Source organism: Astatotilapia calliptera, chromosome 14, assembly GCF_900246225.1.
Source record: "Astatotilapia calliptera chromosome 14, fAstCal1.2, whole genome shotgun sequence".
Lineage (NCBI taxonomy): Eukaryota > Metazoa > Chordata > Actinopteri > Cichliformes > Cichlidae > Astatotilapia > Astatotilapia calliptera.
Window position 1 is genome coordinate 15,245,591 of NC_039315.1, and position 26,380 is coordinate 15,271,970.

At 41.3% G+C, this 26,380-nt stretch overlaps 1 protein-coding gene across 6 annotated transcripts in view; it reads left to right on the forward strand.

Moving 5' to 3' along the window:
• The window catches only part of schip1 (schwannomin interacting protein 1), a 228,035-nt gene extending 201,996 nt beyond the window's left edge, over positions 1 to 26,039 (forward strand). For 4 of the 6 annotated variants that reach the window (XM_026191808.1, XM_026191810.1, XM_026191809.1 and 1 more), the window contains 6 exons: positions 14,823 to 14,941; positions 16,249 to 16,366; positions 16,987 to 17,184; positions 23,055 to 23,178; positions 23,855 to 23,948; positions 25,026 to 26,039. In XM_026191808.1, the coding sequence (XP_026047593.1) occupies positions 14,823 to 14,941; positions 16,249 to 16,366; positions 16,987 to 17,184; positions 23,055 to 23,178; positions 23,855 to 23,948; positions 25,026 to 25,077 (705 nt within the window). In that variant the 3' untranslated portion in view covers positions 25,078 to 26,039. Of the gene's footprint in view, positions 1 to 158; positions 773 to 7,772; positions 8,185 to 14,822; positions 14,942 to 16,248; positions 16,367 to 16,986; positions 17,185 to 23,054; positions 23,179 to 23,854; positions 23,949 to 25,025 lie in introns of those variants that run through there. The other 2 variants (XM_026191813.1, XM_026191812.1) reach the window with 2 other exon arrangements.
• The last annotated feature ends 341 nt before the right edge of the window (positions 26,040 to 26,380 follow it).

Here is a 26,380-nt window from a genome sequence, read left to right on the forward strand (position 1 = left end):
ATAACTAAATAAGTGAATGATTTGTGTCTTTTCAAACATTCAGTGCCAGCTTTTGATACTTTCAGCTTTCGCATACTTTCTGATTACAACACATTTCAGGTTGAGCTTTTATTCGGTGCCACTTTGTGCAACACACATGCAGATTAAGATAAAGGTTAAGGAATGAAAGTCTCTCCACTGCCCTTGTCTTTGGTCCGCTTTCCGTATCTGGTATGACTTTATATAAAACAGCTGAATGACATCCTGGCCCAGACCCACACCACCCGCACCCTCCCTCATCCCTTTTCCACAATCCCCTCTCCCCACTGGGCATACATTCAGCCCCACAGCTCCTCCCCCTTTTCAGTCCAAAGCAGACAGAGAAAGGCGAGCGGGAGTGTACTCTGCTTTTCACAGCGTCTTTCCCTCCCTCTCTTATTCTCACACCCCTCCTCCAGTCTCTCACTCCCCTCCCTCTTTCAGCTTTGGGGAAGCAGCGATCAGACCCTGCCCTTTTCTGTTAACAAACAGACAGAGCAGAAAACAAGCATAAAGAGACAGAAAAGCAGAGGGTGAAGACTGAACTGACTGACAACGAGAGGCAAGCAGTGGTAGTGACAGATTTTTCTGAGTTTGGATCAAACGCTGAGTGGGATCGCTCCTCTCTTCTCCGTTGGAATACCACTGCAGGGCTGGGAATCTTATCCCAGTCCCGCTCCTGTTCCTCCAGCTCAGGCAGCTCCGCTCTAGGATGCTGTGAAGGATGGTCCACCAGGAAAACTGTTCGTACCAGGTATTTGTCTGACCAAAATGACACAACAAACATTGCTGTGCTTCAGCTGGCAGTCTTACAGGCGCAAATTGATGATGATTCTTTTTATTTTGTTACGTGTAGCGTTTTATAAATCGTAAGTTTTCCCTACAGTGAAGCTTTAAATGTCACATTTGAAAATAGGACACTCAGCACACATGTGCAGGACTTGTGTGTCACTACTGAGACTCAGACCTGTGTGGGAGTGTTGCTCTGTCTTTTGCAGTTACGTGATTGTGTTGTGAATCTGATGGCTGTCTGGTTGCTAAGAGAGAACTTGACTCCAGGGAATAATGTCCTAACTCCCATCCACCTCCTCGTCATACAACCCCCATAACATGGAAGCATGAGTTTTGCATGGAACTGCAAGTTTATATTCTCACAACTAGCCGCTGTAAAGGATTTTCAAAGCTGTGAGATTCATATAGCGGCGCAACAATATTCGTTGTATGGTGCAGAAAACATTGTGATAAATATTTAAATGATAATGCGTGGAGGGTGTGATTGTGTGTGGATTCATGTTTATGGCCGTGTGGGTGACCCTGGTGGGACATGTGACAGCAGTGTCCCACTTTATCTAACTAAGAATTGGGAGAAATGAAGCATCTGTGATTAAAGGCAAGCATCACATCACAGCTGTGCATCCGGTTTTCTATAACCAGCTCTTCTCAGGAAGAAAATCTGCAATGCAGTGAAGATGGAGAGTGGAAACAAGCAGAGAGGTAGATGAAAGGCACAAGAAATGAGGGGATATGCCGGGGGAGGCTGCGAGGAAGGAAAAGATGGAGCTTCTTTGATGAGAAGAAACAAGTGCAGAGAGTCCCAGAGAGATGGATGGGCCTTGTGGGTATACTTAAAGTGTTTCATCAACATGTAATATGGAACTTCAAGATGAAAACTCCATATTCTGTCCTTTAACCGCAACATTTTGCATTTAGCTCAAATTCACTTGCATGAAACCTTCAGCTGAGTTGATCAAGCGTACTCCCAAGCGGGTTATTAACAGTTCCCAAATGCTCAAGTCTCTACAATTATCCACATTTGTGCAGTCTGATCTCTTGGCTGTTTCATGCAAGTGCTCTGTATTCTTAAGATTATCTTATGGAATCAATAAACTGCCCTTAAAAAGATATAATATTTGTATTATTCCCTATGCGTCCTCCACATATCAGTATTTGCGTGTCAGGAGGGTGGATTTGCGCTCGTGTTGGGTTAGGGAGCAGTTGTGTAATGGGATAAGGATTTCCTGCCATGTTTGTGGCAGATAAAGGCTCGATTGAGTGACTGAGAAATGGCAGGAATGAAGGAAAGAGCACAAGATAACCAGAGACGCCAAAGGGATAGTGGAGATGACAGATGAAAGACAGAGATGAAACAGTAAGAAAATTGACACCTCTGGCTGAGCAAAGTCCAATAAGAAGTGTGCAGACAGCAATGACGAACAGTCTTCCAAGGCAACTATAATAGATAATACACATGAAAAAAAATAATCATAATCATCTCCAGTAAAGAGGAAGGGAAAATTAAGGAGATGTTAAAAAAGTTAAAAGCAGAGATGGCTTTAATGTGGCAAAAATACTGGAAAAGAGCGAGATGGAGAAAATAAGAGAAAGAATTCGAGCGGTAAGCGGAAGAAGAGGTTCAAGCTCTTCTGATAACAGCTACTCTCTAGAGGCCTCTCAATTAGACTGGTAACCTGGCAACCAGCAGGCAGACAGCGCCCCTCACACACACAGAATAACACACACACACACACAGAGGGTTGGTAAGTAGCAAAGGGCAATGGCGAGACAGGATTGAAGAGAAGGAAAGAGTGAGGGGTGTGATGTGACATAAAATTGTCAGAGAGTAGATGAAGTGGAAAATAGAGAGAGGTCAGTGTGGCCATGTATGTGCCCATCTCTTTTTTTAAGATCAGCATCAGTGTTTTGTCCTGCTTTAAATAAGGTGTGGTCCTCTGTGTTTGGAGGTTAGCAGTTTAAATCCTCTTTTCTTCCCTTTGTATTCCCCACATACCATATCAGGCAAGCTCCCACTTAATGTCTGATACCATTAGCCAATTAAGAGGCAGGCTGACCCTGGGAGAACAAGAAAAGCAGCCATTTAACCCGCAGTCATCTGAAGCCATCAATCGATTAAGGTTCTAGTTAGTTTAAAGTCCAAAAAGAGGAAAACATTGTCTCTTTAATAACCAATCATCTGCTAGATCTCCTTTATCTCTGTGCTGCACTTCATTTCATTAAGTGTTTAAGTGAGCCAAAAGCACGCAGACCCTCTGTGTGTTTACTCGAGTCTGAGGTCTCGGTATGCCGCCCTGTTTTCAGATTCTCGTGTAAATCTATAAATCTCGCAGCGCCGTATTGCTGTCAGCAGCAGCAGCAATAACCAGTAGGGTGAAGGGTGATGGGGAGGTTTATCAGCTTGGCCACAGTGTGTCATCCTGGGCTGGAGGAATATTGTCAGCTTGCCAAGGCCTGGAGGTGTGGGGGGGCACACATGAATGCTGAGTACTCCTACGCGTAGTATTTGTATGTACATATGTATATTTATGTTGGGGCTACATGAGCTCATGCAGTTTTCCAAGCTTGACTGGAAAACGATGGAGAGAGTTCAAGTGTAACTGTATATGAGGTGTGGCCTAATGAATTATAAATGAGAGTACAGTGCCGTAGATCGCACTGGTAGATCATTCCAGCCTGACAGAACCAATCGATAAGTTGGTGCAATAAGCAAAAATCTATGGAATTACTGTCAATATTGTTTTCCATAGTACACTAGGCCATAGACCTTAATACATTATGTTTGTATAACGTAAGTGAAAGGCATAAGTTTACACAGAGATAAACATATGTATTTAAACTTATTCCCTTTTCTCTGCTAATACTAACTTGAGCTTTATGTGCTTCTTTTCAAGCTTTTCAAACTTAATGCACAAGCATGTGATGCTGTACAACTTCTTTCCAGTGCTCATGTTGCTTGTTGGGCATGTTTCTGATTTATTTTTTAATCAGTCCTTTAGCAGTACTGGCCCTAAGTCCAGTAAATAAGTAAATAAGGCTTAACTTTTGGACTTTAGATGCATTTTGGTGCAAAGCAGAGGTCTGAGTCATTGTCGGTTTTAAAGCCTTCTTGCTGACAAACATCCCCCATGGGGTAATGTCGTAATTACCCAAGCCAAGATGTGGTCCTGATATATTTATTTGATTCACAAGCACAGTGTTTCTTTGTAATGTGGAAAAACTGACACTGATAGTTCAAAACTTCATTTGTTTTTCCTAAGACGTGTCGAGCTCTTCATCATGTGTTTTGGATTTTTGGATGTGGACGTTTTCAGACCTTTTCTTTGTAGCCCGTGTGGAGGTTTTACTTGTGTGGCCCACTTGAGATCAAATTAGGTTGCATGTGGCCCTTGAAATACCTTTCGATTTATCTGGCTGACCTAAATACACCACTGTTTTGGCAGGTTATACTGTAGGTCACACTAAACTCAGGACAGAGCCAACACATAAAAGGGAAATGTTATGAAATTATATTGAAAAAAATACTAAAAACTTTTGTGCATATCATATTATTAACATAAAACTCATAACTCATATTCCCTTGCCTATATGGACAGGAAGATCAGAAGGGAAAATAAGAGCATTTCTTTACCTAAAAGACACCCAGACCGTATCATTTTTGGATTAATTGCATTGCATCATGATGTATGTGCCTGGGATTGCATGAGTTTTGAGTTCCTTAACATCACTCTAACAGTATGTTTAATGTTGTGCAATTTACCAGAATTGGAGCTCCCTCAAAAGCATGCCTCAGTGTGAGTTTTGCAGACTTCCCGATGGGCTGCCCTGTGTTCCTTTCACAGCCCAATTTGTTTGGAACACAGAGCATCACCATGGAGAAATTCTTACCACGTTGCTATGGTAGCAGACCCCATTCTTTTCCTCCTCTTTCCAAAATAAGATCAGATGAGAATATGTGGCGTTACTTTCAAACGTGTCAGTAAAACTGGTATGATAATGACATACAGATATTAGAAAGATGATAAACAGTAAAGATGTGATTCTACAGCATGTGCACAAGCATGCGTTTGTTACTATTATCTTTGTGAGGACATTGGAATATTATGTATTTCCTAAAGCTAAACCTTTATCCTAAAGCCAGGTCTTACCCCTTCAACACACCTTGTGAAGTGTGTCAGAAAATGACGAGCAACCAGACTGTCCTCACTTCCTGCAAGTGTCCTCACCCCTAAGTTCTCAATTCTGTATTGGTCCTCACAAAGATAGATATACAAGTACAGAAACACACATAGCGCCACTGGCCTTGGATCCCAGGCGTACAGGAGGTGCCAGGAACCCTCTCCCACAGTCACCCTCTGTTCACTTGGAACAATAAGCCTTTCTGTGTGTGTATGTGTCTCTCTGTCTTTCATACTCGCTCTCACAGCTGACCATAAAGTCAAGTCATCACCTATACTAGAAGAACTAACTTGCATGTGTGCAGCCTCGTGTGTGTGTCCTAAATGTAGCTTAAAGTACCCACAGTTCACTTCGCCTTTGAACTGTCAGTAGGGAATGTTTGCACTAGTGAGTGGATGTGCGTTTGTTTGCCTCCTTTGACTAGGTAGACCAGGTAACCAATTCCTCCCCAGCCTCCTATCACACTTGAATCAGCAGTGACTTCACCTTCACGATGAAGTCAGCCTCAGTAATGAAGTCGAGATCCAGCGGGGCAAACTCTGCCCCACCCTCTAACTCCAAACAGGCCGCTCTCGCTGACGGCTACCACTGGCTTTATCAGCCTGCGCATGTATGTGTGTGTTGCATGTATTGTCCCCAGCAGCACCCCAGTGTGGGTGGATTCAGGAGACAGCCAGACAATTCGCTGTACTCTGCCCATAATCCACAGGGATCAACACTGAATCAAATCCACTTCCTATTTTTTCCACTTAACCCTTCTGCGTGTGTGTGTGTGTGTGTGTGTGTGTGTGTGTGTGTGTGTGTGTTCAAAAGCTCTTTGATGTTATCATCCAATTGCATTATTCCCCAACTGTCTTCCTCTTTGATATTTTTTCTCGTGTTATTCTCATCTGCGCGCTCTCTCACTCTGAGCAGAGAAACAGATGAATGTGACTCATGTTCATCAGTACCACTTGGCATTCTCCTCCCTCTCGTCTTCTCCTCACAATCCTCGTGTCCCCCTTTGTCCTTGGCTGGGTATTTTATTTCTTATCTGATATCCTTGTCTTTCATTTAGATCCCTCACTGTTTAGCGTGATACATCATCTGAAGCCACCTGTAGGCGGTGGTTTAATGCTTCAAAAATAAAAAAAAACCTCTATTTAACTTTCATGTCTACTCTGTTTGAGATCAGGGTTAGCTTGTCTAATTATACAAAGCTTTTAAGGGTACCATAGTTTCACTTGTTGTTCCTAATACGTAATAATGATTTTAAAATACTGCTGCAAATATATCGTGAATATCTTAAGCTGTTTTCCCACATGAATTACAAAGAATGTTTGAAAGATTAGAGTACGTATAATCCAGTACACACAAAACATGAAATACAGTAAACAAAACAAAAAGTTACCTTGAATTGTGAGGAAAAAGGTTCAAATTACAATGTCAGATGGAGCAAATGGTCATTATGATCTTCCCCCCAACCTGCTGAGGGTCCTGGGCAATTGTGCCCTTGAGATGACCCTCATTTCATACAGATTCTGAAGGTAACTAAGGATGGCACTGGATCCTGCATGGTCACTAATGCTGTTTGATACACCCTCTAGCTAGCTAACACCCTCCACCTTCAATCAGGCTGGAAATCTATCCAAGTTATCTTATTTCTCATCTAGTACACTAACTACTGGAAATGATCCTCGTGGCCTGGGAAGGCCTTATAGAGTATACGAGAAGCAGCACACATGTTACAAGGTAACATTGCATGTGTAAAATACCTTTCACTTCTGGGATATTTCAGATTTCCAACTTTGGAAATACAAAGTTTGATGTATCTTGTTTTCCATTAAATAAAATAAAACAAACCTCTAAAATACAACTGTGTATTGAATGCATTGTGCCTGAAAATTTTAACAGGAAGGAGTAAAAACAATAACATCAGTTGTAATCTGTCAGAGATGTGCTGACATTTCGTCATTATGAAGTAAAAATATAAGTGAGTACCAGATTTGTCATTCTAAGTTCTTGTCGTACCGGCCATTTTTCTGTGTAACCAGCTGACGGTGTGTGTGTGACTGCGTGTGTTTGTGTGAAGTCATGTTCCCTGCAGTGTGAAGCTGCAGCCATATCTGGATATAATTTTCTGTCTGGGCGGCTATGACAAATATATGAGTCACGGGTCAATAACGTCTCACAAAGATGAGATCATTACACACCATGGAGAGCTCAGATTGAAATTGTAAGTCACCGATACAAGGCACAAGCAATCTTTGTGTGTATGAGTGAGTGAGTGACTGTGTGTGTGCTTGTGTGCCAGACTAATGGTCTATTGTGCTCTGTCAGGGTTTATTTAGCTGACCGGGGCTGTGGGGTTTGCTGGCTTTGGAGTCTGGACCAGGCACTATTTTTACCTTAGCAGGAAGGGAGTACACCACCTTCTCTGTTACATATGCTCACTCTTAAACATTCATTCACCTTCAGTGTATAGTCTGATTTGCAAAGTTTTATCATACGCAGAAATCCTATGTGGGACAGACTGGGAAGAAATATAAAGAGCGAGAGATGACGTCCAGGAGGGCTTTTAGACACAACAAAAACCATCGAAAACACACATGGGCGAGCACAGTCCCCTACACACACATACTGCGGATATCCCTGTCCCATCGCTGAGGTGTCTCTTTTCAAACTGGTGGTGAGCAGCTGCTGTCCTCATGTCAGGGCATGAAGATGAAACAAACACCCGTCTGAGTTTCTCTCCTCGCTCTCTCTCTCTCTTTCCTGTCCTGAGCTGTGAGAGGCTGCCCTGGCCAGAGGGTGGAAGGTAGGGAGGGTCTAAAGGGGCTTTACCTCTGACAACTATGCTTTTTCAGTCCTGTGGGAGAGGCGGAATGAACCTATAGACCGAGCGTGCAGAGTATTCAGAAAGTGCAGGGAAGGAGAAACAGCGTCACAACATGTTAGGGTAAGACGAGGAGAAGACACCAGTAGAGGAGTAGATAGGGGTCAGTTGACTGGGATTATGATGCATTTTGACTGGACTAAAGCTCAGGAGTCAGTGTGGACTACAACCTACTGACTGGGACGTAGAAGGGAAAAGACAGGAAAACGGAGAAGGAGAGAAGGATGAGGGAGGCACTGGATAAAACGGATGTATGTGGAGGGGTGGATGATGTCATCAGGCAAGCCTCCAGTCTCTACCTCAGTGATGATTATAAAGAGGTAAAAGAAAGTATGGAATCAAATTTTGATCATTAATTGCATGATTTGAAAGTGTGTGAAGTCAGCAGGTGGATTATTTTAGGTAGGTTTCTTCTACTTCGTGTCTGCCAACTTAAACCACTGAACATACTTTTGTTCTGTTTTGTGACAAAAATAGAAGTTCAAACTTAATGCAAAGTGTAAAAGCGCTACTACAGAGTTCGGAGTTAACTCAGTTCCTAATGCAGCCATCTGTAATTTATTTATAATCAGTATGAAATGTTTTATTTGTTTAATCCAATCCAATGAATACACTAAATTGTGCGTTTCATGATGGCCCATTAACCTCACTGTGAGTAAAAGCCTTCATAAAGTGACTCCACCAAGTTATTCTAGACCTTTAAAGGCACTTATTTGGGAAGTTATTTGGAGGTCTTAATTTAACTTTAATGGTCATGGGGAGAAAAAAAACTACAGAATCTGCTTAAAATCTGATAAAAATGCTTCAAACGTTTTCCTGATTTAGGCCCAAAATAAAGTTTTTAAAAGCTCATGTGCCCTGAAAGTTAAACCTCCACCTCGATCTTTGGTGGAATTTTCCCACAGATTTCAGTTCAGGGATCCTTTGAGTGTTTTGATGTCTTTATAATATAATAATGTCTCTTACTGCAACTGGCTCAGAAATAGTCCAACGCAACACTGCACTGTGTAAGTCTGACATCACTAGTTCAAGGATTTGCTCTAGAGAGAGAGCTAATGGGCTAATAGTTTTTGTTAGTTCCCAGTCTCCTCGGTGAACTAACTCACCTTCATACTGAGCAGAGACGTGATAGTGAGTTTCAGCTTCTGATTTGATTTTCAGCAAGAAAAGTAATAAAAAAAAATTCCAAATGGCTGAACTTTCCATTTAATCCACTTTTGCGTGTTGTGCACAGCTGTGAATGCAGCTCAAAGACCGAGGCTGATGTAGTTTGGGCTTTTAAGCACTTACGTATTCGGGCCACTGTTATGACAAAACAGTATGAGTAACCAGGACTTTATTCTGTAACTCTGCTGCACTTTGCTCTACAAATACTCGGCCCTTCTGCTTGAAAGAATGCTCTAGTGTCACATGGTGGACCCATTGTCCTGTCCAAACCCACTTCATGCTCCTTATCTCTTCTGCCTCCCTTTGTCAGTCTCCCCCCCCCCCCCCCTTCTTTTTTTCCTTTCTCCCACCAAAACCCTCCCCCACCTCTTTTACCCCACATGAACATTCATGTGTAGCCCAGTGCCACTTGTTGAGTTGTTCCCTTCCAATCTGAGTGACAGGAGCAGCCTTGCACTGACCTGCAGCTGAACTATACGGGGGGTCAAAGGTCAGGTCTCTTATCTGTATGGAATGTTCCACTGCCTGGACAGACGGGTCTCAGATAGCATGAGAATTGAAGACAGTCTTACACACACAAGCACACACCTCTTTAGAGACATTTAAAGAAATCTGTGCGCTTCCTCTGCTGCTGAGATGAGAATATCACTGCCGTGTAGATGGGAAGGCTCTTCCAGTAGTCAGTCAGTTTAGCCTACAGGGTGTAAAGCTGTCCTCATAAAGCAGATGCCATCCTCAGAAAGTCATTGTATAACTGTATGCCAAGAAGACCACGAAGATTTGACACTTTGTTCACTTTGATTTATTTAGGGGTTACAAAATCTCATGTGCTATTTTGCTTTAGATATGCTTCTAAGTAGCTATGCTGTGTAATGGATTACCAGCTGCTGGACATGCACTCACTGTTTTCGAACTGTAATTGTACATTACAGTGGTACAGACAGTGCAGACAAGCAAGAAAGCAAAAATAGAAATGAGCATTTTCCCCTCGATGTTACATTTTAAATTTTAAATATAGTCAAGTTGATCCAGTTTTACTCTAAGCCTGCAAGAACATCTGTGTGAAATGTGAAAGTATGTAGCACAGTCATAACAACTGGCTCACACAGAAGACTTTTTGGCCTTGTTTCTGTTTGTAAAGCTGAGGGTTCAGCAGCATCCCACTGTTAGTCCTGGAAAATATATGTGAGTGAAGTCATCCCCGTTTGGATTCACACCATCACACAGAAATTTCATAACGCAGCAACGCACACGCACATCGACACAGCACCTTCGCTGAAAACAAGCACCCAGTCATGCCCAGGTGTGCTCCACTGTCGTGCATTTACTAATAATATACATGAAGACCTGACGTCTGTGCTCACAAGAAGTGCATGTGTGATAACAGTGGGTTCTTGTTCTCAGTCAGGGAGTAAGGTCCGGGTCACTGAAAAGACTCCATTGTGCAGAAAAAGAGAGACCACTTTGTAAGGAATTGTGTGAAAAGAGATGAAGAAACCTTGTAGAGCACTCCTCAGCCAAGGCCAATACCATATGTCTCAAATTCAACAAAAGTGATCCCCATCTGTTCCAAACTTTAATATGCACTTCCCTTGCTCCACCTGTCCACCAAGTCTCCAGACACTCAGCCTTTAGTTTTTTGGGTTAATCTTGATGAAAAAAAAGATAAAGTATGCAGCACTGATCACATTCCTTAGCCTTCGCAAAGGAGTGAAGGGGTTTATAAGTTTTAAAGAAACACTATCTACCACATATTTTAAGTTACAGTAAAAGAAGGCTTTCAGAGACTGAAATCAGAGAAAAGTCAAGCACAGCTGTACTGATTCATGCACATCAGCATTTACATGTAAACACGTCTCAGATCTTAACCACTGAAAAAATTCTGGCCATGAGAACCAACAATTTTGTGGGAGGCAGAAGGAGGATGCTCTTTGCTGGTGCGGATAATTAAATTCATCTCCCTTCTCTAATATAGATTTTCAGGGAAGATTTGAAGGCTCAAAACAAGCACCCTGTCGTCCACTGCCAGGCCTAAATCACCCTCTAGGCCTGCGGATGAATGGTTGTACTGCAGAGTGGAGAGGAGGAAATGCCTTTGTCAATGAGGGTTTTTTCAGCAGAGGAAATTGCTTGGTGATTTTGAGGAAAAACAGAAATTAGTCCAATTGTGTTGGTCCCAATCTAATTTGGAAAGTGATGGCTCTAGTGTTTAGGCCAGGAACTGATGGAGGTAGTTAGGATGATCTCTCATTCGGTGTCTCTTACTCGTTTCGTGCATTAAAATGTTAATGTAATGGATCCAGCAATTTTCCATGTCATCATCAAGTGGAAATGCTCATTTGCGCTTTGTGGATTTTTAGTTTTTCTTCTTTCTTTGGGAGGATATTTAGCAGAAAAATTACAGAGTAAAGCGCACGGAAGAATGTTTGAATAGCAAACCTAATGGAAAGGGTTTGTGTGCCTGGAGCCTGTGACTTGCAAGGTTTGCTTGTCATTCAAAAGTCACACCTGTAAGAGGTGGAAGTGAATATGGAAACTGTGACAGGATGTGATAGCTTCCTGCGTTTGAAAAGTATGTAATTAAACTGATTTTCAGTCAAGGGAGAAACTGAAACTAATATGAAATATTAACATTTAAAGAGAAAAAAACATGCACATTTTTTTTCTGCCCATTTCACACTTCCTCTTGTTAGTTGCATATTCAACACCTTTCTAAAAGGTTTATGGATCTCTCATGATGACTGTTTTACCACCTGCACGCACACACAAGTGCACAACGCAAACAAGCAGTATAACAGATGACGCCTATTCAATGAGAGGAAGTTGTTTTGTCAGGCAGGTGTCAGGTGCAGAGCTTTGCAGAGCCACATCTGCGTGATGTAGTCGTCTACTGTCACCAGGGGGCGATGTCAACAATATAACAGCCAGTAATGTGGGCAAACAAATGTGAAACCAATATGTAGTGCGTTATGGTGCTCGCCGATGAAATGAGAATTTGTCAGGGTAAGTTCACCAGATAAGAACTTATCAGTCACAAGTCGTTAGCCAGTGACCACGCAGTGTCAGATCCACACACCTCACATTATCACCACCAGCAACACGCATGTGCGTCTCCATAGCCTCTGGTTGGTTGGATTGTAATAATCCTTTCCTCTGTGTAGCCAAAGAGCTATGCTTACGGACACAAACACAACAACATTAATCCGGCTTTAATCCAACTGCAGATCAGTGTTACAGTTTGACTCCCAGAGATTTTCCCACTTCTTTATGGAACGTAATGTTGTTTTGTGTGTCTTCATATCAGTTTTGACAGTGCATCACGACTATACCTGCCAGGGGCGTAATTTCCAGGGGGGTTAGGGGGGTTATGACCCCCCCAATAATCAGACCCAGCCAATATAACCCCCCTAATAAAATTAAGAATTATCTTGCATTAATAGGCTGTTTTCTTAAACCCGCTGGTCTGCTTCTTTCCTCCTTGTTTTATACCATATAATTACCAAGTGGATATCTTTGTGTTCTGCAGTGTTAGTCAGACAGACAACACGAATGTGAAGATGTAACCTTGAATGAATTGAAGGATTTCTCGGCTGACTGAGAAAATATTCAGATTAAAAACAGCCCTGGCTTTCCTGTATTCATTGTTTGCATTATATAGAGTCGAACCAGCTTAAGAGTATAACAGTAAAACTCATAAGCAGTGCTGTTAATTATTGCTCTTGAATATCATCAGTAACCAGCGTGTCCTTGGGCATCCCTGTTGCACATTATTGCAGCATATGCTTTGTCTTCTGCATCACTAATGTATTTTAAAAAACTCTGAACTCTGATGACTGGACATTAAATGTAAATCTGTGCTGCTGAGCTGAATAGTAAAACATTACTAAAAACTGGATAAACACAAAGCTGTTAAATAGATCTGGATCTTTATTTCCACCTACATAAGGTCTTCAGCATGTCTTTACCTGTTGTTAAGGTGACATTAATAACATCCAAAATATCCCCTGAGCCTTCGTGAAGAATTCCTTCCCATCCCTCATTTTAGTCTTTTCTTAGCTCTCACCACATGAGCGGAGCATGCAGTTACCGATGCTCAGTGAGCCTGCTGCTTTTGATTCTTACCTTTGCTTGGAGCTACTGTTCAGTGGAGTAACATGAGTGACAGCTTTGTTGCAGTCAGTATGAGTGATGTGTAGTATACGTGTTTGACCTGCACTGTGCCACACAGGCTGCTGTTGCACCTTTGAAGCGGTGAATTGAAACTTTCAAGTGTGTTCTCCAGGGAGTGTCTCAAACAGAGCAGTGCCAGGTCCGCTCCTCAACATGCCAGTGCATGTTTATGTGTGTGTGTGCTCACTGCACAAGGAGCGTCTTGCGGCCTCTTGTGTGGAGTGGGATTATGTTAATATGTTAATTTGTCCTCAGTGAAGGCACTCTCACCAACGCCTGCACGCAATTGTCAAGAGAGATAGGCAGTGAGAGAGGAAAGGTGGGAGAGAAGGAGTTGAGAAAATGAGTGGGAGAGCGGTGAAGGTGTGATGTGCGATTTGGAGTAGCGTAACGAACAGAGTGAACGCAGAGAGATCGTTTGATGGAAGGGTTAGGACGGGCCTGAGGATGAAGATGAAGAAGAAAGCATGTAAATGGAAACAACAAGACAGATGAGCAAGGTGAAAAGTTTTAAGATGGTTTGCATGAAAATAGGAAGGAGATAAAGTAATGGACAAACTCACAAAGACAGGAATAGTGACTATCAGTCAGGCAAACACCACAGGTATCTCTTTCCTGCTTAGCACATTCTCACCTCAGTCTTACGCTCTCCCTTTTGCCAATTTGCCTTTTCTAAGACAGAAATACAGGCCAGAAATATGGGAAAGAGAGAGACTACAGACAGAGCAGGAATGTAGCAGTTACATGATATATATCTTAGCACAGTACCCTGGTTCCCATAAGACGTTAATATGTTATCATTATGGATAGCTTTGCTGTGCACAAACCAAATAGTTGATTTAACCTCAAATCATGTAAAGCTTTGTTTTGTAAACCTTTCCCTCCCTTCAGGTCCCCAGACTCCCATTTGAGAGAAGGACGTTTAAGCACTGCAGTGTTTGGGGCAACTGTGTATCAAACAACCTGCAAAAAATTCTGCAGAGCTTCAAAATCCTTCAAAAATGTGACGCCACAGTTTAAGTGGGTCACTAGTAGCGTGCATCTCTGCCTGCTGTGTTCACCTGTTATCAGCAGAGGCGAGATGGGTAGCTGGTGCGATTTTGTATGAGCACCACCTGTGCTGAAGCTGTCCTGAGCTACGGGAAGAGGCAAGACAAGAGAAACTCTGAAACTGTGTTGTTTGGAATTTCTTGCACCTTTAATTATGCATGAAATGTGCATTAGAGTAATTTCTCAGGGGTTTATTCTATATAAACTCTTGCACGTTGTCTGAGATATCAAGTGTTGTTCTCTGAATCAACAGTACCACCTCCTGGTGAATCCTGGTACTGTCAACTTCTGAAGCTCTAATATTTCAAAAACAGGTTGTTGTTTTTTAGTAAATCAGCCTACACCATGCTTTGTATCAAAGTTGGCTAAGACAGATGCTGCTATAGATATGCTTGCATCTTTGGTTTGTACAGTCAGAAAGTGATCAGGGTGGCACTGCTTTCTATCTGTGCATGTCCTGCGGGATGAAGCTTACTAAAGGGGAAGACACTTGGCCTAATTTCGAAACTGCAATATCAGTCATCAAAAAGATCACAAAAAGTAACCAAATCCTGTTATTTTACTGTTGCAGGCCCAGAAGAATGAGCGGGAGTCTATCAGGCAGAAGTTGGCCCTGGGCAGTTTCTTCGATGATGGGCCGGGCATCTACACCAGCTGTAGCAAGAGTGGCAAACCCAGTTTGTCCTCAAGGTAACACAGCTGACATCTCTCGTATAAGCATGTGACTAACACTTGGAAAGTGTTTGATTGTGTGCGGTTTGTTGTTCGTTCGTTTGTTTTGTTGTTTTATTTTGAAGTGTGTGTGTGGAGGGTGTTATGCGGTCACATAATTCTCTAAATGTGAAAGTGCGCTGAATCAAAATGTATATCTATCAAGTTCTCTTTACTGTCATTGGCAGCTGAGTGGGGTAATGTCATATAGTCAGACCTTGTGGTTTTTCACTTCCCAAGAAAATACCAACGTGTGTATGCACAGAAACACACACACATACACACACAACCTCCTACTTGTACCTTACTGGAACTGCAGTGCTCATCTTATCCCCGTGATTCGAATCAAGTGGATTTCTCATTATTTGTGGTTAATCGTCAAAGGGCAGTATTGTGCAAAATAAGATGCACTCATCAGTTTGACATTAACACGATGTTCTCGAGAAAACCCTGAAATGAGGAGCTTAGTACATTTATGAATTTTTCATATTGGAGTACCAAAAGACTGTTTACATCTTATGACACTGTCTCAGGCATTTCCATCTCTTTCTACTCAGTGCTAATTGTCAGCTGATATATTAACCAATGCTAATATGTCTGAGCCAGATTTATATTGCCAAGCACTATATATATATATACATATATCAGCCAGGCCCTACACTGTTTATTGCTGGACTTCAGTGTATCGTCTCCTAGTTGTCAAAAAGTCACTTTAGTGGTCTGTGCAATTCAGAGAGTGTTTTGATTCTCCTTCTCTCACTCAAAAAACCAACCAGCCACTCAGGTCCTATTTTTATTGGGACTGATTGGATCTATGCTATGTAATCAATCACCTCTGTTTGTAATTACTCTATTGAATTAAGCAGATTATTGATCCACAGTGGGATGGAGCTACACCTTGCGACATTCTGTTCTTCCATGGCCCAGGCAGATTGCAGCAGACCTATCTGAGGCCACCTGGATCGATGCAAAGGGGAGATGATTAAAAACAAGAGCTCTCTTTAATTTTATCTTCAGCTGGCACTTTTCTCTGCTCATGAAGGGCACTTGTTTCTATTGGGATCTTCTTTCTTATTCCCGTATTTCTGTGTTTTAGCACATCAAGGTTTGTGTTTGCTCTCTTACACTCGCAGCACTCTTTGTAAGAGCAGCAGTGCATCAGTGTTCATTTTGATGTTGCTCCAAGTCTGCGTCAGTCACTGCAGAATCAACTAACAAGTGAACCAACTTAACGCCCGCTTTGTGCTAATATTGTTTTTCTCTGTGTTTTCACGCCTCTCTTTCAGGCTGCAGAGTGGGATGAACCTACAAATCTGTTTTGTCAACGATAGTGGCAGCGATAAGGACAGCGATGCAGACGACAGCAAGACGGAGACTAGCCTGGACACACCTCTGTCCCCTATGGTATGCACAGATGCCCACACGTCCACCACTGAAGCCCGTGGCAAAATTCAAAAATGGAGAAGAAAAAAAGGACTTAAATCCTGATATCACTATGCGATGTAATGATGATGTGAAAGTAGCAAAGTGTAAAGATTTGATTGTATCAACGGAAAATCAAGCAATAATAAGAATGAAAGCAGATTAGTGGGAGGGATAGTGTGTTCAATATGAATCAGAGAGATAACTGGCAGTTTAGCACCTTTATGAATTTCTGTGCTCGTGTTTTCTGCGCTGTTCACCAGTTCACAGTTCCAAGGAAAAGCAATTTGGTAGGTGCTCGCTGAGACCACGGATGACTGGCTGCAATAACCTGTTATCACACTGAGACATACTTAACAAAATGAGAGGGAGAAAGATCAAATTTGAGCCTTGTGTCGCACCCATGTGCATAATGACACTCTCATCAGTGTTAAAATCTGCATACCAAAATGCCAAGAAGTCATGAGCGTTAACTCCTTATTACTTCCTCTTTCTTGTGTGATCCATACGTTATTTTCCCTCTAACTTCCAATTGTGTCTCCTCTCTCCTTCAATTATCCAATTCCCATTTTGCCTACTCCCTACCTTCCTCCTCCCTGCAGTCCAAACAGAGTTCTTCCTACTCGGACAGGGACACCACAGAGGATGACTCGGAGTCTCTGGAGGACATGGACTTCTTGAGTCGACAGAAGAAGCTGCAAGCAGAGGCTAAACTGGCCCTGGCTATGGCCAAGCCCATGGCCAAGATGCAGGTGGAGGTTGAAAAACAGAACCGCAAAAAGTCACCAGTGGCTGACCTGGTCAGTTCCAGAAATCCGAGGCTGTCTGTTTAGCTGTTTATTCATTTATTTCCTTTTTTTGTGTGTTACTCATACAATCTTTGACCTTTCACAAGTCATGGCATGACGGAGTGGTGATTAAGCTCTACACAATTATTATTAGACTTAAACTTTCTTGATTAAAATTAATTAGTTTTTTAAAAAACAGGGTGATGATGTTGTCAGTGTAATTTACATTTTCTCTTCTGGGGTCCAAAGTGGCCAAAACATCATAAATATTATTATTACAGGACTAAAAAGACCACTTTTAACAGTGTATGGATCTAACAGCTGACTTCTGACTCACTCAAGCGGGTGACTTCTTTAAGACACTATACATGCTGGAGTGACCCTTTTTAACTAAAGTAGCAGCTGAAAGATGCTCGTGAAGCTCATGTGAACAACCTTAGTTACTTAGAAGCTTTTCTACTTTTGCTCAGAGAAGGTTTAGAGTATGTCTAGGCCATAAATAATTTTATTTATCCAAGAGTGAAAGCCTAGAGAAAGTGAAAAATGAGCAGTTTAGGTGATGTCCCTGAGGACTGACACTTTTACTGTTTGCTGATAATCAGGGGAAGACGCGTCTTGTAGCCCTCTACATGCTCTCTCTCAGTGGCACTTTTCTGACACGGCTTACGCTGGGATGTAATGGAAACAAATACCAGTCAAAGCCCACCCACCTCTCCTCTGTTTCCTCTCCTCTTCTTAAAGAGAGGAAGGTGATGACAGCCCTGCTCATCATTATTTCATTCATTTATGTCTGCCCCGCTGCCTCCTCCGGAGCACGCACGCCAAGGGACACTCACACATCCACGGTGTCACAGATGCACACTTTGTTTCCACGCGCACTTGAAGTCAGAACTTTTTTACTTATTCAGAAACGAGAAGGGCAACTCGCCCGGGTCCATCTATAATTCATATGCCAGAAAGCATCGACTTTGGTGTTCAGGGATGTAGCAGTGCTCAGCAGTCAGAAGACATCACCGTCACACGCGGACACGACCCGCAGTGAATTTTAAAATGTTTTAAGGCTACAGCTGCCCGCCTTCTCCGCAACACCAGAGATCTGTTAAACTGCGTTCATTACAAATGTAAAGTGGTGAACGGTGATTCCCAGCTAAGAGCGCTTTTACCACAAGTGGTTCATCTGCAGGCCTCAACTAATTTGAAAAGTGTAAAATTATAATTTGTTTAAAAAAGACGTCCTTTAAGATATCATTACAAATTAGTGTAATGCGTATCTTAGTGAGCTGAGGCAGAGGAAGTCAGAATAAACTACACCCTGTTTAAATTCTAAGGTTTTACATATTAAAAATAATCTGGTCCTTAGCCGTTCTAAAATTTAGGTAAATACCTCAGGTGAACAAACCATGACATGTTACACTATGTATTTAATATAAAACTGAGCCAACATGTCAAAGCAGTGTGTGTGAAAACGTAAGAACACCCTTAATGCTTCCATAGGAATTAAAAGTGTAAGCAGCAGCAAGGTGCATGTGATTAACGTCATCAGCACGTGTGAACAAATCTGTGAAGTTTCAGGTGTAGGTTAGAGAAATGCCAAGGAGGAAAGACGTAAGGAATGACCATGCATCATTCTAAGAAAGATTATTCACAAGTGGAAAATACTGAAGGCAGTAGTCAGTCGTCTCAAGAGTGGATGTCCCAGGAAATTCACCCCAAGGTCAGACTGTGCAATGCTGAGAAACTGTAAAACCCCCAAAGCCACAGCTCAAACTCAGTCAGTTAGCATAATAAATGTTAAAGTTCATCACAACAAAATCAGGAAAAACACTGAACAAGTACGGCTTATTTGGAAGGGTTTTGGGCAGCAAGGCTCTTCTGTCTTTAAAAAGAAAAAGGGGAAATGCACTTTTTCAGTTCAGTTTCATTTATATAGCTCCATATCACAACAGCAGTCGCCTCAAGGCGTTTTATTTTGTAAGGTAAAGACTCTGCAATTATACAGAAAAAGCCCCATCAATCATAAACAAACAAACAACAAAAACCACGACAGCGTGGATTATGTTTGCAAAATTACAACTGAACGAACCACAAGACTTGTGGAACAGTGTCCCTTGGACAGATATTTGGCCACAGCACTACATTTGGGAAAGTCCAAACACTGCAAATCAACACAATCAGCACAAACACCTCATACTGTTAAGTCGACCGTGAACTCCTGTGTTTCCCAAAGTATTGTAGATCTAAATAGATCATTTCTCCAACAGCTAAAGCTTGGCATAAAGCAGGTGTACAACAGAAAGGCTGAAAAAGAAATGACTCAAGGTGCTGCAATAATCCCGTGAAGGCCTAGTTTGTACTATGCCCTGATATGTAAAACTTATTGTTATACACAGCTTTCAGTAACCCCGAGTCAGGTGTAGACTTTTAATGTTTTATACACCGTCTGTTTATAAAACCTTAAAGTCAAGACATCTTGAAGAAAACTAGCTTTTCCAAAGCAAGACTGGGTCAAGATAATTAAAGTAGCACTAAAACTCTAAGGATAAACAGGTGAAATAGTTAATCGCTAAATCATTATCCTTCTTTAGCTCTGTGTGGATAAACTAAAGATAAACAGGTGAAATATTAGTTAAAGCTAATAAAGCTAAAGCTACATTACTAACAAACAGTTAAAATATATACGAAGAGTTTTAATATATACCTACAGGTAACAGGTTGAATAAAAAATTAAAGATAATCCATAAAGATTTCAAATATGAGCTAAAGCTACTGCGTTTATAGCTAATACCAGATGCTAATACTTCATTACCAACTGAAAATACTACTGGATAAACAACAGAAATGATACGCTAAAAGTAAGTGATGAAGTTTCTGATGAAGTGGCCAGACCTGCCACTGGGCAAGAGAAAAGAACGGAAGCTGTGGCCTGTGCAGTGAGATTACACCTAAACGTCTGTCTGCTGGTTAGAGAGTCGTCCTAAAATTTCAAGCAGAATCACTGAGAGAAAGTGAGAAAATGAGTAAGAGGGAAATGGGGGCAATAATTTGTTTCCACTGTAAAGCCTCTAGTTTCTTTCTTGACTTCATTCACAAAGCTTTACAGCTCCTCAATATGACACAGAGTCATCACAGGAAATTATCTTTCTGGTTTTGAATATTCAGATGACAATTAGCAGTACGGTCAGTCTACCACAGAAACTCAGAAGTTGAGTCACGACTAATACCAGTCTCAAGCCTTTCCCATGGCCCACGCATGCTGACATCACATTTCTCCTTATGTCACTCTCAAGTGACCTTCTTGTACATAGCCAATTTCCCGAAACTGAAACTGACGCATGACAGCCTCATATATACTTGCTCCGGTAGTAATGTGAAAGTGAAATGAGACTACCAAGAAGAGCGAGCCCACGCACCCCTTACGAAAAGAGAGCATGAGTGCGTTCTCTTCGCGTTTATCTCCACTGAGGCTGGAGGTGAAAGTGGGCCACGACCGAGGAAACGGGCGCTGGATGCAAAGATAAAGAATGCAGACTGGTTGACACAGATTGTTAAGAGAGGCAGAGACAGAGAGGAAATGATCCGCCCAGGTGAGCCTCACTAAGCACACGTGATGCTTTAGTGCTTTATTGCATCTGAAGGAACAGGTGCTAGTGCAAGGAGATTCTGATATACACAAAACCAGCAGAAAAAAGCCTAAAAAAGTTTAAAACATATATATATACATGCACTAAAATGCTACACAGATTCTAGCATGTTAAAAGTAATAGTGAAGGGAGAGTTTAAATATCTATTTTCTCATCTCTTTCTCGTCACTCGTCTTTGATTACGTGCTCGATGTTTGCACTACAGGTGCAACCGACTGTGATTTCTTGCTAACTTGCAGCATCAAAAGGTTCCAAGAAAAGAGAGGTGATATAAATGTAAATTAGACATGAGATGACTCTGTGAAGTAAAAATAATTCAGTGGTCTCACTGTTGGCCCCTGCTGGAGAGACAGCAACCCACAGAGACACCGAGTTCATGTGCTGTGGACTTGTATAAGGTGCTGTCAGCATGTTTGTGAACAAACAGTAGCGCCTACTTGAAATCCCCCACCTTTACTGCCGCTCAAAGGAAAAACAAAGGGAAATATATCCTTTTGTTTCAGCAGGGAAGCAGGAGCCTGGGATGCATTCATTCCTTTTGCAGAATGCAAACAGAAAGCGTTCAGGCAAAACAGCTGACTCTTTTATTTCCCACTAGGATTCAGTTTCACTGCCCTTATTCTGCTGATAATTCCTGACAGTGTGGGTTTAACCGGGTTCACGTTTGTTTTTCTTAAGGTTGTTTTTTGAATACAAAAAAAGTGTAAATCTAATCAGGCTCAGATGTCAGAGTCTGGGAGCAGTGAATGGCAGATCAGATATTCATAAGAATGAAATCTGCCAATGTCTGAAGTTTAAAATAGAGATTCAAGGAAACATAATTCAGAACTTGTTCAGGTTCGGATAGTACAGAGTCTGTTTTGTTGGAAGAGTTAAATCATTTGACACAAACACTTAAGCAACTGGAAAACAAAACGAGCATTCGTTGTCATCCAGAAGTCAAAATGTTGCATTATTAACTCAAAATTTCAAATCAACGTTCAGAGTAAATATGTAAAAAAATGAGAAAATCCATTGAAATTTTGAGATATTGAACTGAAAATTGATTTTTCTGGTTATTTTTCAGTGGCAGAAACAAGCTCCCACAGTGAAGTTACAATAAACTCAGTAAAACTGAATTTATAATCTTTGGTGATTTAATAAAACTCATTGGAGTTTATGTTGAAATTGAAGTTACATAAGTTAAATTTTATACTTCTATAAGTTGTAAAATACCAGCTTTAATTCTATGGGGTACATAATGTATTTCATGTGTGTTTGGGTAAATACTTACAGAGCTATTACCTATTCAGTGTTCATACTGTACTTTAAAAGAGATTGTCAAGAAAAAGAAAACACGTCTAAACATTAAAAGCCTTAAAATATAGCGAGCTGGTAATTCTTAAGTTTATAGTTTATTGCTGCTATCAAAACGTTATTAAAGTTATGAGTTAAGTATTTGAAAACAGAGCAAATGAGCAAATTGCTGGAGAGCAATTTCTGTGTTCACAAAACAATCAGTCCTTCGGTTTCTGTCGAGGAAATAAATGTGTAGAAAAGCTGCGGTGAGGAACTGAAAACATGTACAGCATTTACCATGTTTTACCATAGAAATATAATTAACCCTTTAAAGCCTGAACCACGAGATAATTGCCAGAAAAATCACATTTGTTTTAAAAAAACTGGAACGTTCATTGAAGCCTCTGAAAAATTTGAAATTAAAAAAAATGAATATCAATTTGAATATATGAGTTTTCGCTACATTCGGCATTCGTTTCTTTAAACTGACATAAACATATAAGGGGGTTAAAAAAATCACTGATGATGTAGAGGTCTCGAAAACTGACGTATCAAATATGATACACTTGGCGTTACAGCGATAAAACGTATAAACATAAAATATAAGACGATGAGGACGAGCCACTTTCCAGTGGCGTGAGGGTGTGAAGGGCAATTTGTTTCTAGGTCTGTGTGGTTTAAAGGCTCGGGATCATGAGCTGCAGTCACAGCCTTTATGGAGCTTTTTGCACGTTGGATTTAAGGAATATTAAATGCATCAGTTTTCTGTTAATTTGATCAGTTTGTCATCTGTAAACATTCAAATATAAATATTTTTAAAAAGTAAAGAAGTCAGTTGTGCATTTTGTGCTTTGGTTATTAGCGTGAGGTTTCACTATCCAATTAGGGAAAACACATTGTCTAACAGGGTTTTCTGCTCTTGTTTTTTCTCCCCTACATAACTCTGTGTGTCTATTTCGGCAGCTTCCACACATGCCACACATCAGCGAGTGTCTAATGAAAAGGAGCCTGAAGCCCACAGACCTGAGAGACATGACAGTGGGACAGCTCCAGGTTATAGTAAACGACCTGCACTCCCAGATTGAAAGTGAGTTGACCACACGCCCAGAATACAAACAGAATCACGCTGACCTCTGCTTTCACTTGCAGAAATGAGCAAGAGATAAACTGGGGAAAAACATGCACATACATAGTGACCCCTACCCTTTTTAGTGGATGTGAAAGTACTTTTATATATAAGTTAGTCACTTCAGAGAGTTGTACCAGTTAACAGCTTCCCCTGAGCATTTACTGTTACTGCACGGTACACATCATTGATCCCTGTACTGCTGGATGAATAATCTCGCATCTTACATAAAAAAGTTCCAAAAATCCCCAGGAGTCCAAAAGCACGAGTTTGTTTTTACTTACAAAGCAGACTTTCCCCGTTGAAAATGTCTTTAGTTTATGCTTCATATTTTCTGGCACTGAAGGGACAATAGCTGTAACATGTGATATTAAAGACAGCGAGAGCAGCGGGAGTGTGTGTGGTCAGACTGCTGATAAAGTTTTCAGTGGCCATGGTATGAACCCATAATGGGAATTTGAGGGGATCACTTCCAGTGTTTCTTGTAGATTTAGTATCTATTGTTAGGATCACAATGGAATACTGGTATGATCAGTTGTGGTAATTGTGGTGTTTCCCTAGTTTCAGTAGTTTGAATATGAAATTATGCTGTATCATTGTGGTCAGTGTCTGTTCCGCCTCTTATCGATCTCTCCAGGTCTCAACGAGGAGCTCGTACAGTTGCTACTGATTCGGGATGAGCTACACATGGAGCAAGACGCCATGCTGGTTGACATAGAGGACCTCACCAGGTGGCAAAGCACTTTTCAACTATTTATTCACTGCACGTCCCACTATTTATTTATTTTTTTAACTTATAAAAAAGAACGCAAGGGATTCATTCATACGCAGATTTTGCAAACTTCAACGGCTCTCTCAGTGGCTGTAAAAGTCTTTGCGCAACTTCTTATCACATGTGAAGTAGTTCTCCCTGAGAATTGTAAACACTTGCAAGCTTTAATGTCTTAAATGTGCAGAGTTCCCCTTTGAGCAAACATTACTCAAATGTGAGTAAGTAATCCATTTGTAAGGGACTGTTTTCAGCTGTGCATGTAGCTCCTGAAGTAAAACTAATGGTGATGCATGTGAAGGTGAACATGCCACCCCAATGCACCTGTGCACCTAAGAGATTTTAGTAGATTTTCCTTTTTTTTAAACCAAAGAAGTTTTTTTACATTTTACACTAAGAGGTCAAGACTTTTCAACTTTTCAACTTAATAAAAAGAACCTCAGCGATCTAACAGTCCCTTATGAGCAAGCACTTGGGGAGACAGAAACTTCCCTTTGAAAGGAAAAAACCTCTGGCGGGCTCAGCAGGTTAGCCAGGGCATGTGGGGATCAGATATTCAGCTTTAGCTGTTGGTGTTGTTCTCTGTGTGTAACCGTTTCTGTCTGTCTCTTTGTTAGCGGTCTAGCATCCACAGTTTTCTAAATTTGGTGTGATGATCGATACCAATTTGTTGTCAGGGTGGTACCAAATGCAAAAATCATAAAAACTTTATATTATCCACAATTTTTATTAATCATCTTCAAACTCCCCAATAACATACTAGGCTTTGGGGGACATGAAAAAAAGTCAAGAAACCAATTTGAGTAACTTGTTGTATGAAAGGGCGTGGAGAGAGCAGACTTTGTGTTTTTAGTACGACGCTCTGCAACGTCATAACAGGCTTGGCTCATCATATTGTGACAAAGTTTTAGTGTGGCCCTCGCTCTTCAGGGGGAGTTGCCCTGCTTGAGTGCTCTTGTTTATCTTTGGATTTGTTGAGTCACTTAATTCATCATTTAAGTGTCAATATAAATATAATATAAAACTTTTCTCTTTCCAGGCATGCCGAGAGCCAGCAGAAACATTTGGCTGAGAAAACCCTATCCAAATAAGATGCCCCCCACCACCCCAACCTCCACCCAAGCACCCCCCACCCTAACACTCCCCACCCTCACCTACAATCCGCTTCCCTATGCCAAGCTTAGTCCCCTGCTCCCAAACAAGCTTTCCCCCTCCAGCCATTCCACCTCTGCCCCGTGTCGATCCGAACCCCTCCCCGCTTGTCCTAAGTACTTTGCTCCTCGCTGCTTCCCTGTCTGCTCCCGAACCTCCCCATCTCCCTTTCTGTCCAACTCACTGACTTCAGCGGTAGCAGCAGCACAGAAGAAGGCCGCCCTCGTTCATTCGCTTCTGTGGTTTTCTCCCAGCGCAAAGGACGGTGTAGCACGTCCTGTTTCCTGGGAGAGGAGGCAACTGATTGTGTGTCGTCATGGATTCTGTCCCCCAGCTTCCTGTGCAGTGATCGGCCTCGCTTTGCTCTCGTTTCTTTTTTTAACTTTCTACATTCACCACTAAATTATGACTGTTCAAGCTCAAAAATTGTGGAGAAAAAAACAAAACAAAATAATAGTGAAAAATTTAGTAGAAAGTCAGTCATGAGATTTAAAAAAAGAAGAAAAAAGAAGAAACAACGCTGTATGAGAAAAAAAATCATGGAAAACTAACTTCAGACCATTTTAAGTTGGACGGTAATTTAAAAGTATTTCAGAGTCGACCCGTTTTTATTCTGCACAAATGGTCGTTTTCAGCTGATGAGAAATGTTCGTTTGAAGGTGCTATAAGAGTGTAAAAGGAAAACATGCCTGCCTTGTAGTGGAGTTGTAGATTTTTTGGTAATACGTTCACTCTAATTGCTCTTCAACATTTTGTGAATGTTGATTTTCTGACACGAGTCATTTTAAATGAATAAGTGTGTTAATATTGTTTTCATCCTACTGTATTCAGATACTTTATTTGAGGGAAGAAATGTTTATGTACAGATATGTAAAATAAAGAATAAACTTTGTTTCATATATGGCGGTTTGCTGTGCACTTCTACTTGCTGCTTTTGCTGCTGCTGCATAACATAGAGATGAAATTGCGCTTTCAGTTGAGCTTCCTCCTTGAGTGCAAGAACTAAAACCTCACAATAGCAGTGAGAGTATATGACATCACATCACACGTAGTATGACTCAACTCCCTTTTTCGGTCTTGCCTCATCATGACACTCGTAGTTCTCACTACGAGGGTTATTGGGGTTGCGTTTCTGCTCTTAAAGGGACTTCATATCAATTTGGGCAACCCCTTTTGGGTCACATTCAGGGATTTTTGTTTCTCAAGAAAAAGGACAGTTTGTGGAATTAAAATATTTAACGA